This window comes from Salmo salar, chromosome 05, assembly GCF_965601325.2.
Source record: "Salmo salar chromosome 05, fSalSal1, whole genome shotgun sequence".
Lineage (NCBI taxonomy): Eukaryota > Metazoa > Chordata > Actinopteri > Salmoniformes > Salmonidae > Salmo > Salmo salar.
In genome coordinates this window covers 74573669-74592885 of record NC_138295.1, presented here as the reverse complement: position 1 = coordinate 74592885, position 19217 = coordinate 74573669, and the positions used below count along the sequence as shown (strand labels likewise).

Below are 19217 nucleotides of genomic sequence, written 5' to 3'. Positions count from 1 at the left end.
TTGGGAAATACCAGGCCCCCATATCTCTGTCTTGTCGTTACTCTAAACAAATTGGTGTAATGGGTCCTCACTCAAAAAGATGTTGCTTAGTTCATTTTACGGTTTTCACTGCATCAGGGATAGCATACATAGATGTTTCAGCTTCACAGCCTTTCTTCAGTGTGTAGGTACAAATGTATTTGAATTCAAAACAGCATTTGTAGGTAACAACAGATTAGCAGCAGGTGCTTCTAAGCAGAGTTACCAATCATCTGCCAAGCTTTCATGTTGAAGCATTTCACGAGCAGCTTTCATCGTAGAACTGTAGAAAACCATGTTGAATGGTGACAATGGGACAGACTGACGACCGTGATAATCACTGTGGTCAAAGACGTTCTCTGTCTGCTGCACTTAGGATGACGAGAGAGAGAAACGCGGGAGAGTAACATGCTACCTCTTGTGGATGGTGATGCTTTAGGCCTACTGTACTCTGTCTGGTCCTGGACAACCACTGTGTATGCTGGTTTTCATCTGAACCAGTCTCTTCCCCTAAATCTGTGCTGATATCACCTGACTTATGTTAGGAGTGTATCACTTTCAGAGTCAGTGGAGAGGTTGGTGGGGAGAACTGTCTATGCTAGGTTATTCCAGGGAAAGCAACAGGAGACTAGGTGAAGCTATGCTGCAAATGCCTGATCCTTCCGTCTGTCTGTCTGTCTGTCTGTCTGTCTGTCTGTCTGTCTGTCTGTCTGTCTGTCTGTCTGTCTGTCTGTCTGTCTGTCTGTCTGTCTGTCTGTCTGTCTGTCTGTCTGTCTGTCTGTCTGTCTGTCTGTCTGTCTGTCTGTCTGTCTGTCTGTCTGTCTGTCTGTCTGTCTGTCTGTCTGTCTGTCTGTCTGTCTGTCTGTCTGTCTGTCTGTCTGTCTGTCTGTCTGTCTGTCTGTGTTGTGAAGGTATTTCTTTCCCCCTTTAGGCTTTCTGTAGCCTGAATGAGACAAAGAGGGATTAGACTGAGATGTTGTCATAATCGAGATCAGAAAGTATCGGAGCCAACTGTTGCCATTGTTTCGGTCAGCTCCATCCATTGGGAGTTCAACTTGGCTTCCACCGCCGATATACTTCCTGGATAATCTTCAGATTGATAACATCACTGTCTAATCTTTCTTCATCTCATTCTAGTACTGTAACCAGAAAGTGTCGGGTTGACCCAATGGTAAAAATACAATCAGTATTTCATTTGATTTATTTATTATGTAACTTATTCAGGCAAAATGTTATCAATGCGTGTTGAAATTGTATTGTAAAAAAACATTAAGAAATTAAAAGTCTTAATAGATTTCCCATCCACTGTCTCGTTGTCGTGTGTTTGCCTTTATTACGACAGCATCACTTAACCCAAAACATCTTCCCACGGCCGGACGACACATCATCAAACACTTGTGGTTTGAGCTGTTGTGACATGTTTGTTCAGTGTTGACAAGATGACTGCTAATCTGCTGAAGAAGTTTGTGTTCCTGGTTGATGCTTTGCCAACAAGGATATGTTCTTGACCAGTATCAATAAAGGTTAGTTAAATAAGGTAATGAGGGGGTTTCTTAAGGAAGTAAAAATACCACATAAATATCAAGTGCATTTGTCCAGGTGACCATCTGTAACATCCTACCTGTTACTACTACAACTGAACCAGCTACTACCACACCTGTACCCAGCATCATGCTCCTTGTAAGACCGGCTGTGTTCACCTGTGAGTATACTGACTGACTTGTAACAAAATATGTATTTGACAGAGTTTAAAATATACAGTCCAGTATTTTCCAGAAGTTTCTAAATGTATCAGTTTGTATTGAAAGTAATTGAAGTCCAATATAAACAGTATGGCACAGGTCTAGTATACAGCGTCCTGTATCAAATCAAATCACATTTTATTTGTCACATGCGCCAAATACAACAGGTGTAGACCTTACAATGAAATGCTTAATTACAAGCCCTTAACCAACAATGCTTTAAGAAGTTTTAAGAATAAGTGTTAAGTAAAAAATAGAAAATAGAAAATAAAAGTAACAAATAATTAAACAGCAGCAGTAAAATAACAAGCGAGGCTATTTACAGGGGGTACCAGTACAGAGTCAATGTGCGGGGGCACCGGTTAGTCGAGGTAATTGAGGTAATATGTACATGTAGGTTGAGTTAAAGTGACTATGCATAGATAATGAACAGAGAGTAGTAGCAGCATAAAAGGGGGGTCTAGGTAGCCCTATCTGAGGACTAGGGGATGTACCATGTCTGTCTATACTCTGTACCATACTATATGCTGTACAGTATGTATATACTTACTGTATATAATGTACACTACTCTTCTCCTGTAAAGAATTACGAAGAGACTGACCAAGGTTAGAAAATCTGAACTAGCTGTGTGATGTGTTTCAGTGCTGGCTGCAGTTTGCTGTACACTACCAGCTGCAGGTACGTGGGTGTGGGTGGTTGTATATGTTTGTGTGTGTGGGTGGGTGGTTGTGTGTGTGGGTGGTTGTCTATGTTTGTGTGTGTGGGTGGTTGTGTGTGTGGGTGGTTGTGTGTGTTTGTGTGTGTGGGTGGTTGTGTGTGTGGGTGGTTGTGTGTGTTTGTGTGTGTGGGTGGTTGTGTGTGTGGGTGGTTGTGTGTGGGGGTTGTTGTTTCCGGTTTCCTGTTTCCGGTCACAACTTGCAGACTTGTTTACGCTGCTGTGCGTTTTGTTGCCGATCTTACTTTGCTACCTGACGTTTTTTTACTTTTTCATTACCGTATATTTTTACTTTTTCCCTCACTCAACTTTTTTCATTCATATTTTTACTTTTTCCCTCACTCAACTTTTTTCATTCAACTTTTTCACCCCGGAGGTTTTATCTGGACATGGTTCGTCAGGACTTCAAACAGCTGAAGCTAAGTAACATTAACATGATGCCTTCTAATTGCAGTCGTTGTACTTATAATATACAGGAGAACGATCGCCTTACGGCAAGGATAGCTGTGCTGCAAGCCCAGCTTCAGACGCGATCGTTAGGCAAGGGTAATTTCAGTGTAGGAAAGGATGAAACAGCGTCTGTGCCACCAGTAAGTACAGATAGTAACGTTAGTATAAACCCCCTCGCACGGTCCCCGCAGCCGGACAACTTTCTCATGGCTTCTGGAGGGAAACGCTGTAGGAATGCTCAACCGGTGTCGCTTATTCAGCCGACAGAAACTTTCAACCGGTTCTCCCCATTAAGCGAGTCGGAGTCGGAGGCCGGGACTTCTCTGGTCTCTACTCCTCCCGTTGTGGGGTCTGAGACGCCGACGGCTCCCACCATTAGCTCTGACAAATTGAAAACCCTAGTCATTGGCGACTCCATTACCCGCAGTATTAGACTTAAAACTAATCATCCAGCGATCATACACTGTTTACCAGGGGGCAGGGCTACCGACGTTAAGGCTAATCTAAAGACGGTGCTGGCTAAAGCTAAAACTGGCGAGTGTAGAGAGTATAGAGATATTGTTATCCACGTCGGCACCAACGATGTTAGGATGAAACAGTCAGAGGTCACCATGCGCAACATAGCTTCAGCGTGTAAATCAGCTAGAAAGATGTGTCGGCATCGATTAATTGTCTCTGGCCCCCTCCCAGTTAGGGGGAGTGATGAGCTCTACAGCAGAGTCTCACAACTCAATCGCTGGTTGAAAACTGTTTTCTGCCCCTCCCAAAAGATAGAATTTGTAGATAATTGGCCCTCTTTCTGGGACTCACCCACAAACAGGACCAAGCCTAGCCTGTTGAGGAGTGACGGACTCCATCCTAGCTGGAGGGGTGCTCTCATCTTATCTACGAACATAGACAGGGCTCTAACTCCTCCAGCTCCACAATGAAATAGGGTGCAGGCCAGGCAGCAGGCTGTTAGCCAGCCTGCCAGCTTAGTGGAGTCTGCCACTAGCACAGTCAGCGTAGTCAGCTCAGCTTTCCCCATTGAGACCGTGTCTGTGCCTCGATCTAGGTTGGGCAAAATTAAAAATGGCGGTGTTCGCCTTAGCAATCTCACTAGTATAAAGACCTCCTCCATTCCTGCCATTATTGAAAGAGATTGTGATACCTCACATCTCAAAATTGGGTTACTTAATGTTAGATCCCTCACTTCCAAGGCAGTTATAGTCAATGAACTAATCACTGATAATAATCTTGATGTGATTGGCCTGACTGAAACATGGCTTAAGCCTGATGAATTTACTGTGTTAAATGAGGCCTCACCCCCTGGTTACACTAGTGACCATATCCCCCGCGCATCCCGCAAAGGCGGAGGTGTTGCTAACATTTACGATAGCAAATTTCAATTTACAAAAAAAAAAAACAATGACGTTTTCGTCTTTTGAGCTTCTAGTCATGAAATCTATGCAGCCTACTCACTCACTTTTTATAGCTACTGTTTACAGGCCTCCTGGGCCATATGCAGTGTTCCTCACTGAGTTCCCTGAATTCCTATCGGATCTTGTAGTCATAGCAGATAATATTCTAATTTTTGGTGACTTTAACATTCACATGGAAAAGTCCACAGACCCACTCCAAAAGGCTTTCGGAGCCATCATCGACTCAGTGGGTTTTGTCCAACATGTCTCTGGACCTACTCACTGCCACAGTCATACTCTGGACCTAGTTTTGTCCCATGGAATAAATGTTGTGGATCTTAATGTTTTTCCTCATAATCCTGGACTATCGGACCACCATTTTATTACGTTTGCAATTGCAACAAATAATCTGCTCAGACCCTAACCAAGGAGCATTAAAAGTCGTGCTATAAATTCTCAGACAACCCAAAGATTCCTTGATGCCCTTCCAGACTGCCTCTGCCTACCCAAGGACGTCAGAGGACAAAAATCAGTTAACCACCTAACTGAGGAACTCAATTTAACCTTGCGCAATACCCTAGATGCAGTTGCACCCCTAAAATCTAAAAACATCTGTCATAAGAAACTAGCTCCCTGGTATACAGAAAATACACGAGCTCTGAAGCAAGCTTCCAGAAAATTGGAACGGAAATGGCGCCACACCAAACTGGAAGTCTTCCGACTAGCTTGGAAAGACAGTACCGTGCAGTATCGAAGAGCCCTCACTGCTGCTCGATCATCCTATTTTTCCAACTTAATTGAGGAAAATAAGAACAATCCGAAATGTCTTTTTGATACTGTCGCAAAGCTAACTAAAAAGCAGCCTTCGCAAATGGAGGATGGCTTTCACTTCAGCAGTAATACATTTATGAACTTCTTTGAGGAAAAGATCATGATCATTAGAAAGCAAATTACAGACTCCTCTTTAAATCTGGGTATTCCTCCAAAGCTCCATTGTCCTGAGTCTACACAACTCTGCCAGGACCTAGGATCAAGGGAGATACTAAAGTGTTTTAGTACTATATCTCTTGACGCAATGAGGAAAATAATCATGGCCTCCAAACCCTCAAGCTGCATACTGGACCCTATTCCAACTAAACTACTGAAAGAGCTGCTTCCTGTGCTTGGCCCTCCTATGTTGAACATAATAAACGGCTCTCTATCCACCGGATGTGTACCAAGCTCACTAAAAGTGGCAGTAATAAAGCCTCTCTTGAAAAAGCCGAATCTTGATCCAGAAATTATAAAAAACTATCGGCCTATATCGAATCTTCCATTCCTCTCAAAAATTTTAGAAAAAGCTGTTGCACAGCAACTCACTGCCTTCCTGAAGACAAACAATGTATACGAAACGCTTCAGTCTGGTTTTAGACCCCATCATAGCACTGAGACTGCACTTGTGAAGGTGGTAAATGACCTTTTAATGACGTCAGACCGAGGCTCTGCATCTGTCCTCGTGCTCCTAGATCTTAGTGCCGCTTTTGATACCATCGATCACCACATTCTTTTGGAGAGATTGGAAACCCAAATTGGTCTACATGGACAAGTTCTGGCCTGGTTTAGATCTTATCTGTCGGAAAGATATCAGTTTGTCTCTGTGAATGGTTTGTCCTCTGACAAATCAATTGTAAATTTCGGTGTTCCTCAAGGTTCCGTTTTAGGACCACTATTGTTTTCACTATATATTTCACCTCTTGGGGATGTCATTCGAAAACATAATGTTAAATTTCACTGCTATGCGGACGACACACAGCTGTACATTTCAATGAAACATGGTGAAGCCCCAAAATTGCCCTCGCTAGAAGCCTGTGTTTCAGACATAAAGAAGTGGATGGCTGCAAACTTTCTACTTTTAAACTCGGACAAAACAGAGATGCTTGTTCTAGGTCCCAAGAAACAAAGAGATCTTCTGTTGAATCTGACAATTAATCTGGATGGTTGTACAGTCGTCTCAAATAAAACTGTGAAGGACCTCGGCGTTACTCTGGACCCTGATCTCTCTTTTGAAGAACATATCAAGACTGTTTCAAGGACAGCTTTTTTCCATCTACGTAACATTGCAAAAATCAGAAACTTTCTGTCCAAAAATGACGCAGAAAAATTAATCCATGCTTTTGTTACTTCTAGGCTGGACTACTGCAATGCTCTACTTTCCGGCTACCCGGATAAAGCACTGAATAAACTTCAGTTAGTGCTAAATACGGCTGCTAGAATCCTGACTAGAACCAAAAAATTTGATCATATTACTCCAGTGCTAGCCTCCCTACACTGGCTTCCTGTTAAGGCAAGGGCTGATTTCAAGGTTTTACTGCTAACCTACAAAGCATTACATGGGCTTGCTCCTACCTATCTTTCCGATTTGGTCCTGCCGTACATATCTACACGTACGCTACGGTCACAAGACGCAGGCCTCCTAATTGTCCCTAGAATTTCTAAGCAAACGGCTGGAGGTAGGGCTTTCTCCTATAGAGCTCCATTTTTATGGAATGGTCTGCCTACCAATGTGAGAGACGCAGACTCAGTCTCAACCTTTAAGTCTTTACTGAAGACTTATCTCTTCAGTAGGTCCTATGATTAAGTATAGTCTGGCCCAGGAGTGTGAAGGTGAACGGAAAGGCTGGAGCAACGAACCGCCCTTGCTGTCTCTGCCTTGCCGGTTCCCCTCTTTCCTTTGGGATTCTCTGCCTCTAACCCTTTTACAGGGGCTGAGTCACTGGCTTACTGGTGTTCTTCCATGCCGTCCATGGGAGGGGTGCGTCACTTGAGTGGGTTGAGTCACTGACGTGGTCTTCCTGTCTGGGTTGGCGCCCCCCCCCTTGGGTTGTGCCATGGCGGAGATCGTTGTGGGCTATACTCGGCCTTGTCTTAGGACGGTAAGTTGGTGGTTGGAGACATCCCTCTAGTGGTGTGGGGGCTGTGCTTTGGCAAAGTGGGTGGGGTTATATCCTGCCTGTTTGGCCCTGTCCGGGGGTATCATCGGATGGGGCCACAGTGTCTTCTGATCCCTCCTGTCTCAGCCTCCAGTATTTATGCTGCAGTAGTTTATGTGTCGGGGGGCTAGGGTCAGTCTGTTACATCTGGAGTATTTCTCTTGTCTTATCCGGTGTCCTGTGTGAATTTAAATATGCTCTCTCTAATTCTCTCTTTCTCACTTTCTGTCTTTCTCTCGGAGGACCTGAGCCCTAGGACCATGCCTCAGGACTACCTGGTATGATGACTCCTTGCTGTCCCCAGTCCACCTGGCCGTGCTGCTGCTCCAGTTTCAACTGTTCTGCCTGCGGCTATGGAACCCTGACCTGTTCACCGGACGTGCTTGTTGCACCCTCGACAACTACTATGATTATTATTTGACCATGCTGGTCATTTATGAACATTTTAACATTTTAACATCTTGACCATGTTCTGTTATAATATCCACCCTGCACAGCCAGAAGAGGTCTGGCCACCCCTCATAGCCTGGTTCCTCTCTAGGTTTCTTCCTAGGTTTTTGGCCTTTCTAGGGAGTTTTTCCTAGGGAGTTTTTCCTAGCCACCGTGCTTCTTTCACATGCTTTGCTTGCTGTTTGGGGTTTTAGGCTGGGTTTCTGTACAGCACTTTGAGATATCAGCTGATGTACGAAGGGCTATATAAAAATACATTTGATTTGATTTGATTTGTTGTCTATGTTTGTGTGTGTGGGTGGTTGTGTGGGTGGTTGTGTGTGTGGGTGGGTGGTTGTGTGGGTGGGTGGTTGTGTGGGTGGGTGGTTGTGTGGGTGGGTGGGTGGTTGTGTGTGTGGATGGTTGTGTGTGGGTGGTTGTGTGTGTGGGTGGTTGTGTGGGTGGGTGGTTGTGTGTGTGGGTGGGTGGTTGTGTGTGTGGGTGGTTGTGTGGTTGTGTGTGTACATGGGTGGTTGTGTGTGTGGGTGGTTGTGTGTGTGGGTGGTTGTCTATGTTTGTGTGTGTGGGTGGTTGTGTGGGTGGGTGGTTGTGTGGGTGGGTGGTTGTGTGTGTGGGTGGTTGTGTGTGTGGGTGGTTGTGTGTGTGGGTGGTTGTGTGGTTGTGTGTGTGGGTGGTTGTGTGGGTGGGTGGTTGTGTGTGTGGGTGGTTGTCTATGTTTGTGTGTGTGGGTGGTTGTGTGGGTGGGTGGTTGTGTGTGTGGGTGGTTGTGTGGTTGTGTGGGTAGTTGTGTGTGTGGGTGGTTGTGTGTGTGTGCGCATCTACATCTATAACGTTATGGTAATTATGTTTCTTCCTCAGCGACTAGAGTGGTCACCTGTGACAATGGAGAAAACGTCCTGTTCCTGAACTGTGGTAAGAACACACACATTCTATCCTGATGGTTTCCCCATAGTGCTGTCTGTTTCTTTACATTGTTTATCTTGCCCTGCTAGATTCTGGAGTGATCTTCATTGAGAGAGCTCTGTACGGACGGACTGACGGAACCACCTGCAGAGAAGGACGACCTGCTGACCAGCTGACCAACACACAGTGTTCACAGACGGGCACCCTGGAGGTCCTCTCACTGAGGTACTCAGTCAGCGTTTATTTGATAAAGACAGGCACTGTGGACGTCCTCTCACAGAGGTACTCAGTCAGTGTTTATTTGATAAAGACAGGCACCCTGGTCCTCTCATAGAGGTACTCAGTCAGCGTTTATTTGATAAAGACAGGCACTGTGGACGTCCTCTCACAGAGGTACTCAGTCAGTGTTATGTGATAAAGACAGGCACCGTGGACGTCCTCTCACAGAGGTACTCAGTCAGCGTTTATGTGATAAAGACAGGCACCCTGGAGGTTCTCTCACAGAGGTACTCAGTCAGTGTTTATTTGGTAAAGACAGGCACCGTGGACGTCCTCTCACAGAGGTATTCAGTCAGTGTTTATTTGGTAAAGACAGGCTGGGATTCAGTCAGAGGAGCGTTGTTGTATCGTCAATGTGCCTTTTTTAAAGCCAATTGTCCTGATGTTCCCAGTAAACACTGCAGATGTCTGCTTTAAATGTCAAGCGCTGCATGCTTGTCGACAACGCCTTTGATTAAATCCCAGCCATAGCTCATCTTACCTCCTGATATCCCCCAGGTGCAATGGGAAACAGGTGTGTGAAGTGAACACTGAAGTCTTCCGTACTTCTGACCCCTGTGTTGGAATCTACAAATACCTGGAAACCACCTACACCTGTATCCTAGCAAGTCAGTCTGTTTCTATGTATAATAATACAAAATACTACACCTGGCTAATGTCTGCTATGAAAAGGTATGTCTTTATTTATGTCTGCCCAGAGGTGGCCAGTGTGGTGTTACGAACCGGCTCAGAGTTCGCAACAAAAGGGAGACAACGTGGAGACAAGGAGTATCAAAATATATATTTATTAACTAAAGTAACCTAAGAACAATGAACCATAGTGTGTGTAATCAGTAGTGTAAGTGAGTGTTTGGCATTCATGAATGTAATAATGCAAGGTGTTGAAAGGTGCCAAAGCAAACAACCAAAAAGCCACCAAACAAACAACAACCAAAAACAACAAGGTGTCTGCATGGAGAGTCTCTCCAATCAATGTGGAAGAGGTGCCTTTATCCTGGGACACACCCGGGCCCAGGTGTTTCCCATGTAGCTGACGACCCTCCCAACTCCGCCCACCAGCATCCTAATAAGGAACAAGAGCAAAGAGAAAATACGGCAGACAGAGTGGGAGGGTCTTCACAGTGGTGTGTAATTTATTTTTGTTTGTCCTTGCAGCACGCAGCATCACGTGTGAAGGCTCTATTGCTCTTCTAGAATGTGGTGAGGCTCTGGTGCTCTACTAGAATGTGGTGAGGCTCTGGTGCTCTACTAGAATGTGGGGAGGCTCTGGTGTTCTACTAGAATGTGGGGAGGCTCTGGTGCTCTATTAGAATGTGGTAAGGCTCTGATGTTCTATTAGAATGTGGTAAGGCTCTGGTGCTCTACTAGAATGTGGGGAGGCTCTGGTGTTCTACTAGAATGTGGGGAGGCTCTGGTGCTCTATTAGAATGTGGTAAGGCTCTGATGTTCTATTAGAATGTGGTAAGGCTCTGGTGCTCTACTAGAATGTGGGGAGGCTCTGGTGCTCTATTAGAATGTGGTAAGGCTCTGATGTTCTATTAGAATGTGGTAAGGCTCTGCATAGTAAAGCAGTATTATATACGGTTTATATTACCATCACTAGCACACACCAAAGACATCCAGTCTTACCTCATCCTCCTCTCCCTCAGATGAAGGTACGATCCAGATCCACAGTGCCAACTATGGCCGCCGTGACCAGCTAGTGTGTTCCTTTAATCGGCCCGCTAACCAACTAACCAACACCAACTGCCTCAGCCAATCCATAACCACCAGTAAGGTGGCAGAGAGGTATTGTACCTGCAGTGTACTATTAGAAATGCATGACTGTAGTGTTAACCTGCACTGTAGAAACATGACTGTAGTGTTAACCTGTACTGTAGAAACATGACTGTAGTGTTAACCTGTACTGTAGAAACATGACTGCAGTGTTAACCTGTACTGTAGAAACATGACTGTAGTGTTAACCTGTACTGTAGAAACATGACTGTAGTGTTAACCTGTACTGTAGAAACATGACTGTAGTGTTAACCTGTACTGTAGAAACATGACTGTAGTGTTAACCTGTACCTATCGTTGACACAGTTGTGATGGGAAGAGCCAGTGTGACGTCCCGGTGTTCAACTCTCTATTTGGAGATCCCTGTGTAGGAACCTACAAGTACCTGGATGTGGCTTACACTTGTGGCTAAACGTGAGACACACACACACACACACACACACACACACACACACACACACACACACACACACACACACACACACACACGACTGGGAAGTAGAACACTGGGGCTGACCATCTTTGTCTTGCAGGAGATCTCTGAGGAACAAAGACCAGGGACTTCTTGGATATCTTCCTCTTCATTGGGTGGATTTGTCTTTCTTTCCTGTCTTCTCTCCTCTGAAGTCTCAATTGAGTGTAAAATCTATGTAAATTGCATATTTCCATGTCAAGTTCAAAATGTGTAAATCCCATTGATTGTGTATTTCGTCAGGCATAATTTGTGTGTAGTAAAAACATAATGAGGCCCCTCTTGTGCTGCAGCAATGCACGGTCAGGAGGAAGCATGGGTAAATAAAACATTAACCCCAAAACAAAACTATTCTTCAAATAACACTGACGTAATACTTTGTGCATTTTGTGTACTAAAGTATTTCTTCAAAACAATGTTGATTTTCTGAACTGAGGTGGTTGGTCTGAATGAAACTAAGAATGGAGGTTCTTCTTGGTCTGATTTTAACTAAGAACGGTGATGGTTGGTCTTATTTTAACTAAGAACGGTGGTGGTTGGTCTGATTTTAACTAAGAACTGTGATGGTTGGTCTGAATTAAGCTAAGCAGCATAAAGACAAGACTTGCTGTCTTTTGTTCAATATTATGAAACATGTCCTTACACACTAAATACTTAATTTGAATAAACAAATGATATTACACCAAGAAGGATTAAAACATTTGAAGGTCTTGGCTACATGGTTTATGTTTGCGGCAAACAAACACGAGTACCAGTCTTCATATTTTCGAGCAATGCTGGTGGCTGCATCATGTTGTGGGTATGCTTGTCATCGGCAATAGGATAAAAATAAAATGGAATAGAGCTAAGCACAGGCAAAATCCTAGAGGAAAACCTGGTTTAGTCTGCTTTCCAACAGACACTGGGAGACAAATTCACCTTTCAGCAGGACAATAACCTAAAACACAAGGCCAAATATACACTGGAGTACCTTAGTTTTGACTTAAATCGACTTGTAAATCTAAGGCAAGACTTAAATGGCTGTCTAATAATGGTCAACAACCAACTTGACAGAGCTTGAAGAATTGATTTAATAATGTGCAAGTTTTGTACAGTCCAGGTATGCAAAGTTGTTAGACCCAGAAAGGTTCACAGCGGTAATCACTGACAAAGGTGATTCTAACATGTATTGACTCAGGGGTTTGAATACTTATCTAAATGAGATATTTCTATATTTCATTTTCAATACATTTGCAAAAAATGTATTAAATGTGTAGATGGGTCAGATTTATTTCGTCATCCATTTTGAATTCAGGCTGTAACACAAAGTGGAGTAAGTCAAGGTGTATGAATGCTTTCTGAAGGCACTGTACACACAGACCTGAGTTATTGTAGCATCTGTCACTACCTCACTGTCCAACCCAGCAGCATGAACAGAAGAGAAAGAAAATGTTCAACTCTTTCCCCTGTTAAGAATTTAACGGGACCTGGCGTCCAAAGATGGTAGTCCACACATACACGTGGACGCAGGACTTCAAGGGCAAAGGTACAGTTGCAAAAGCAGTGGGGCGCTCTTATTTACAGTAGACAAAAATTACTTATAAACTGGGTGGTTCAAGCCCTGAAAGCTGATTGGCTGACAGCCATCAGACCGTATACCATGGGTATGACAAAACATGTCTTTCTACTGCTATAACTACATTGGTAACTAGTTTATAATAGCAATAAGGCACCTCGGGGGTTTGTGATATATGGCCAATATACCACGACTAAGGGCTGTGTCCAGGCACTCTGTTGTGTCGCGCATAAGAACAGCCCTTAGCCGTGGTATATTGGCCATATACTACACCTCAGGCCTTGTTGCTCAAATATACAGCACCATTCAAAAGTTGACACACCTACTCATTCAAGGGTTTTTATTTTTACTATTTTCAACATTGTAGAATAATAGTGAAGATATAAAAACTATGAAATAACACATATGGAATCACGTAGTAACCAAAAAAGTGTTACATCAAAATATATTTTTGATTCTTCAAAAGTAGCCATCCTTTGCCTTGATAACAGCTTTGCACATCTTTGGCATTCTCTCAACCGGCTTCATCTGGAATGCTTTTCCAACAGTCTTGAAGGACTTCCCACATATGCTGAGCACTTGTTGGCTGCTATTCTGTCACACTTTAGATCAGTAATGAATGTAGCCGATATCAGGCCAAAACAAAATGAAATGCTCAAACTGACTCCCAGATACCTAGGAGGACAGCGCAAACAGTTATTGTTCCGTTCACAGAGCGTCATGAGACAGAGCAGTCTGCTTGAAGAGAAAGGTTTCCCTCCACAAAACCTGGGGTATACAAACAAAGCCAAAACACAGGGATATTGGAGGGTAAATTATTATTCAATGTAAACAGGCAATAAACATCATTTCATGCATCTCCTTCAACTCACAAAAGGAAACGGTATACCAAGAACATTAGAGGCGGTGATAAATCAACATTTTGTAACAGAGGACAATTACTGTGAAAGTGGGTGTTCATCTGAATCAGTGAAAGCTCTTCCCCTAAATCTCTTCTGATATCACCTGACTTATGTGAGGGGAATATTAACTTAACTGACTTGACTAGTTAAATAAAGGTTCAAAAAGAAAAAATATGAGAGAAAGTGTCACGTCCTGACCAGTAAGGGGTCATTTAGTTATTATAGTATGGTCAGGACGTGGCAGGGGTGTGTTTGATTTATGTGTCTTGGGTTTTTGTGTAATGTTTCTATGTATAGCTGTGTAGCCTTACAGGACTGTTTTCGTCGTTGTTTGTTATTTTTGTTAAGTGTTCACGTTTATCCAAATAAAAAAGGAAGATGAGCACGATACCCGCTGCGCCTTGGTCCACTTTTTACGACGCACCTGACAGAACTACCCACCAAACGAAGACCAAGCAGCGGGGTTTGGAGCACCAGGGAGAAGGACGGACTTGGAGTGATGAACGACGATTCTGGGAGGACAAACTAAGGGAGCTAGAGGAGACCAGGAGGCATCCCCCACACGGGGAGTTGGGCAGAGTCAGGATGCAGACCTGAGCCAACTCCCCGTGCTTATTACAGGGAGCGACGGATCAAGAAAGCACCGAGCTATGAGGAAATGCGCACTATATTGCCCAGAAGCATTCAAAGGCCGGTGCGATTGGTTAAAGCTCCTCAGTATGGCCAGGCGATGTTGAGCACTCAGCCAGGAAGGGTTGTGCAGGCTGTATGCTCCAGACCTCCAGTGCGTCTCCAGGGTCCAGTTTACCCTGTTCCTGCTCCTCGCACTAGCCCTGAGGTGCGTGTTACTAGGCTGGCACCTCCAAAGCCAACCCCACGCATCAGGCCTCTAGTGCACCTGCCCAGTCCAGTACGTCCTGTTCCTGCTCCTCGCACTAGCCTTGAGGTGCGTGTCACCAGTCTGGCGCCTCCAAAGCAAGCCTAGGGCCAGAACCAGAGCCACCTCCGTAGCGGGGAGTTTGGGGAAGGGGGGGGTGTTTGCACAGGAACCGTTGGTGACGGTGGCCACCCTCCCTACCCTCCCTTTAGTTTTTTTTTTTTGTTGTGGGTTATTGTTGGGGTCTTTTGGTTAAGGTGCATTCGGTGTCTGCACCTCGGGGTCTGCACCTTTACTGGACTTCATGCAAACTGGAAACCACATATCCTGAGGCCGCATTTATTTTAGCTGGGGATTTTAACAAAGCAAATTTGAGAAAAACGTTACTGAAGTTCTATCAACACATTGCTAAGAAACTTGACCACTGCTACTCCAACTTCCGGGATGCCTACAAGGCCTTCCCTTCGGCAAATCTGATCACGACTCCATTTCGCTCCTCAAACAGGAAGCACCTGTGCTAAGGACTATTCAAAGCTGGTCTGACCAATCAGAATCCATGCTTCAAGATGGTTTTGATCACCCCTGACTAATAAACCTACCTCCACTTATTTTTTCCTCACTTAGGTAACACGCTGACACCTACACCTTCTCTTATGTTACCGTTAACGGTGTTACCGTTGATGGGTTACTTTTGTTGGTACTGTAGTCTTTTGCCATGGAAATCCCATAGTTTAGGAACAGAATTGTTTCTTCCTACCTTGGGAGTTGTTCCTTGCCACTGTCGCCTCTGCTTCCACTATTAGGGTTCTTCTTCGATGGGGTTTAACAGCAGTTGGCATTCAATGTTAAAGGTGTATTACCGCCACCAGCTGGATGGGGTATTGAATAAGAAACAAAACCAAAAAAACATTCAGGGAAAGGGGGAAACAACATCATACAAAATAAAACAGTTTAAAAAAATAAACTCATACTTCTTCAAACACAGTCCACTCCAAAATACATCCCTACACAGGCTCAGGGGCCTATGATGGGGCCACATTCACAGACAGGATTTCTTGCACAGCCTCAACTCCATCGATTTTTTTCACATATCTTCTGCCTTTATTTCTTGCTCCACCCAATAAATAACCCCCTTGATAGGCTCCCTGCTACGAAAATCCATGCAGGAAACATTCCAATTATATATTTTTGAGTCTACTATTTGGGTCTACTATCACGAAGACCCAAAAAACGTTCAGCGGCATTCACAATGACTCCAATTTTCTTAGACTTCTTCGCTTGTGCTGTACAGTTTATGACCATTGCAATAAATAATACTAAGTCCACCTTTTTAACATGTAGCATTTTACTATCCCTCGGTTGATGAGAAACCTTCACTGGTCTTGGTGGCTCTACTACCATTGCTTATTCCCTGCCACTCGTTCCTTCCAATTTTCTCAACGCCTCCAGATAGGAGACTGGACACTCCTTACCCTTGCCACCTCATTCTCCAAGAATTCAGGCACATTTTCACCTCCACATTTGCAGCATTTCCCTTCATCTGGTATACAATATTCTTCCCTTCTGCACACACTTGACAGATCTTTTACATGCATGACACTGAAGGGGCTTGTGCACAAAAGCTCTTACAGGGTATCTCATGAATCCTAACTTGATATGAGAAGGGAGAGACTCATCATCAAAGAACAGTAGCATGGATGAAGAATAATTACTTACTCCGTCCACCATACAGGTCAATCGATGTGCACCAACAACTCCATTGATTTTTTCACATATCTTCTGCCTTTATTTCTTGCTCCACCCAATAAATAACCCCCTTGATAGAAAATCCATGCAGGAAACATTCCAATTATATATTTTTGAGTCTTAACACCAGTGGCGATTTTAGCATGTAAATCCTGGTGGGGCAAAAAAAAAGTTTACAAAAAAAGTGGGTGCATGCCAGTAAAGCCACAACACAACACTAAACAATACATTAATTGCCCTATAATGGTGACAATCGGTGCCCACAAACTGTTAGGGCCTACATAAAGCTGTTCCAACAGCAGAGTCCAAACAGCAGTCCAAACACCTTACCACTGCTACACCTGGCTTTCAGCGGAGCCTTGTCTGGCAGCAAAACAGTTCATTCAGCCTCATTTAGTGCCTTTTAACCTCTCTGGGCCAGTCAACAGCCAGTGGAATCGATTGCCGCGAAATAGAAATACCTCAAAAATGCTATAACTTAAATTTCTCAAACATATGACTATTTTACACCATTTGAAAGATAAGACTCTCGTTAATCCAACCACGTTGTCCGATTTCAAAAAGGCTTTACAGCGAAAGCAAAACATTAGATTATGTCAGGAGAGTACCCTGCCAAAAATAATCACACAGCCATTTTCAAAGCAAGCATATATGTCCCAAAAACCAAAACCACAGCTAAATGCAGCACTAACCTTTGATGATCTTCATCAGATGACACTCCTAGGACATTATGTTATACAATACATGCATGTTTTGTTCAATCAAGTTCATATTTATATCAAAAACCAGCTTTTTACATTAGCACGTGATGTTCAGAACTAGCATACCCACCAAAAACTTCCGGTGAATTTACTAAATTACTCATGATAAACGTTGACAAAATACATAACAATTATTTTAAGACTTATAGATACAGAACTCCTTTATGCAAACGCTATGTCAGATTTTAAAATAGCTTTTCGGCGAAAGCACATTTTGCAATATTCTGAGTACATAGCTCGGCCATCACAGGCTAGCTAATTTGTTGGCTATACTCGGCCTTGTCTTAGGACGGTAAGTTGGTGGTTGGAGACATCCCTCTAGTGGTGTGGGGGCTGTGCTTTGGCAAAGTGGGTGGGGTTATATCCTGCCTGTTTGGCCCTGTCCGGGGGTATCATCGGATGGGGCCACAGTGTCTTCTGATCCCTCCTGTCTCAGCCTCCAGTATTTATGCTGCAGTAGTTTATGTGTCGGGGGGCTAGGGTCAGTCTGTTACATCTGGAGTATTTCTCTTGTCTTATCCGGTGTCCTGTGTGAATTTAAATATGCTCTCTCTAATTCTCTCTTTCTCGCTTTCTTTCTCTCGGAGGACCTGAGCCCTAGGACCATGCCTCAGGACTACCTGGCATGATGACTCCTTGCTGTCCCCAGTCAACCTGGCCGTGCTGCTGCTCCAGTTTCAACTGTTCTGCCTGTGGCTATGGAACCCTGACCTGTTCACCGGACGTGCTTGTTGCACCCTCGACAACTACTATGATTATTATTATTTGACCATGCTGGTCATTTATGAACATTTTAACATCTTGACCATGTTCTGTTATAATATCCACCCGGCACAGCCAGAAGAGGACTGGCCACCCCTCATAGCCTGGTTCCTCTCTAGGTTTCTTCCTAGGTTTTTGGCCTTTCTAGGGAGTTTTTCCTATGGAGTTTTTCCTAGCCACCGTGCTTCTTTCACATGCATTGCTTGCTGTTTGGGGTTTTAGGCTGGGTTTCTGTACAGCACTTTGAGATATCAGCTGATGTACGAAGGGCTATATAAATAAATTTGATTTGATTTGACACCCACCAAGTTTGGGGCAACCTAAACTCAGATTACTATTAGAAAAATTGGATTACCTTTGCTGTTCTTCGTCAGAATGCACTCCCAGGACTTCTACTTCAACAACAAATGTTGTTTTGGTTCCAAATAATCCATAGTTATATCCAAATACCTCCGTTTTGTTCGTGCGTTCAGGTCACTATCCGAAGGGTAACGCGCGAGCGCATTTCGTGACAAAAAAATTCAAAATATTCCATTACCGTACTTAGAAGCATGTCAAATGCTGTTTAAAATCAATTTTTATGCTATTTTTCTCGTAAAATAGCGATAATATTCCAACCGGACAACGTTGTATTCATTCAAAGACTGAAAGAAAAAAATGGAGAAGTCTCGTGAACGCGCATCTCAGTCTCACTGTCCCCAGGCAGGCCACTTACAAACTCTGCTGCTGTACTTTTCCCAGAGACAGGAGACACGTCATTCCGCTTTCTGAACGCTTTAGAGAGCCAATGGAAGCCTTAGAAAGTGTCACGTAACAGCACAGATGCTGTAATTTCGATAGAGATGCAACAGAAGGACAACAAATTGTCTGACAGGGCACTTCCTGCATGGAATCTTCTCAGGTTTTGGCCTGCCATATGAGTTCTGTTATACTCACAGACACCATTCAAACAGTTTTAGAAACTTTAGAGTGTTTTCTATCCAAATCTACTAATTACATGCATATTCTCGTTTCTGGGCAAGAGTAGTAACCAGTTTAAATCGGGTACGTTTTTTATCCGGCCGTGAAAATACTGCCCCCTAGCCCCAACAGGTTAAGCTTGACTATTGTGTAAGGACCCCATGAGTGACAGAACACTGAGTCAATCACGGCACAATGCTCCTATTTTCTGCTGTCCCGCCCCACCACCACAGAAAACACTGAGCTAGGCTGAAACACCTGCATTTTGGAGTTGACTTACTCAAAAAAAAAAAAAAAAAAGACCATGGCTGCATTCCAAACACTTAAAAGACACACCCTGTCCCCCAGCCCTCAAATTAAGTGGACAGTTCAGTTGAGGTATCATGACGTCTGACGAGTATACACTTGCAGGGCAAAGGGCGAGGGAGGAAGGAATGATTTTTAAATGGACCGCCTCTGCGCGGAAATTCATCAGCCGT

At 43.9% G+C, this 19217-nt stretch overlaps 1 protein-coding gene across 1 annotated transcript; it reads left to right on the top strand.

The window, feature by feature from the left end:
* Nucleotides 1-1622: 1622 nt before the first annotated feature.
* On the top strand, nt 1623-11869 carry sal (Rhamnose-binding lectin). The gene is given in 9 exon segments (NM_001140741.1): nt 1623-1720; nt 2404-2439; nt 8604-8657; nt 8738-8873; nt 9426-9535; nt 10083-10127; nt 10577-10715; nt 11010-11117; nt 11237-11869. Coding segments are annotated over 8 exon segments (657 nt in total). The 5' UTR covers nt 1623-1689; the 3' UTR covers nt 11116-11117; nt 11237-11869.
* Nucleotides 11870-19217: the final 7348 nt, after the last annotated feature.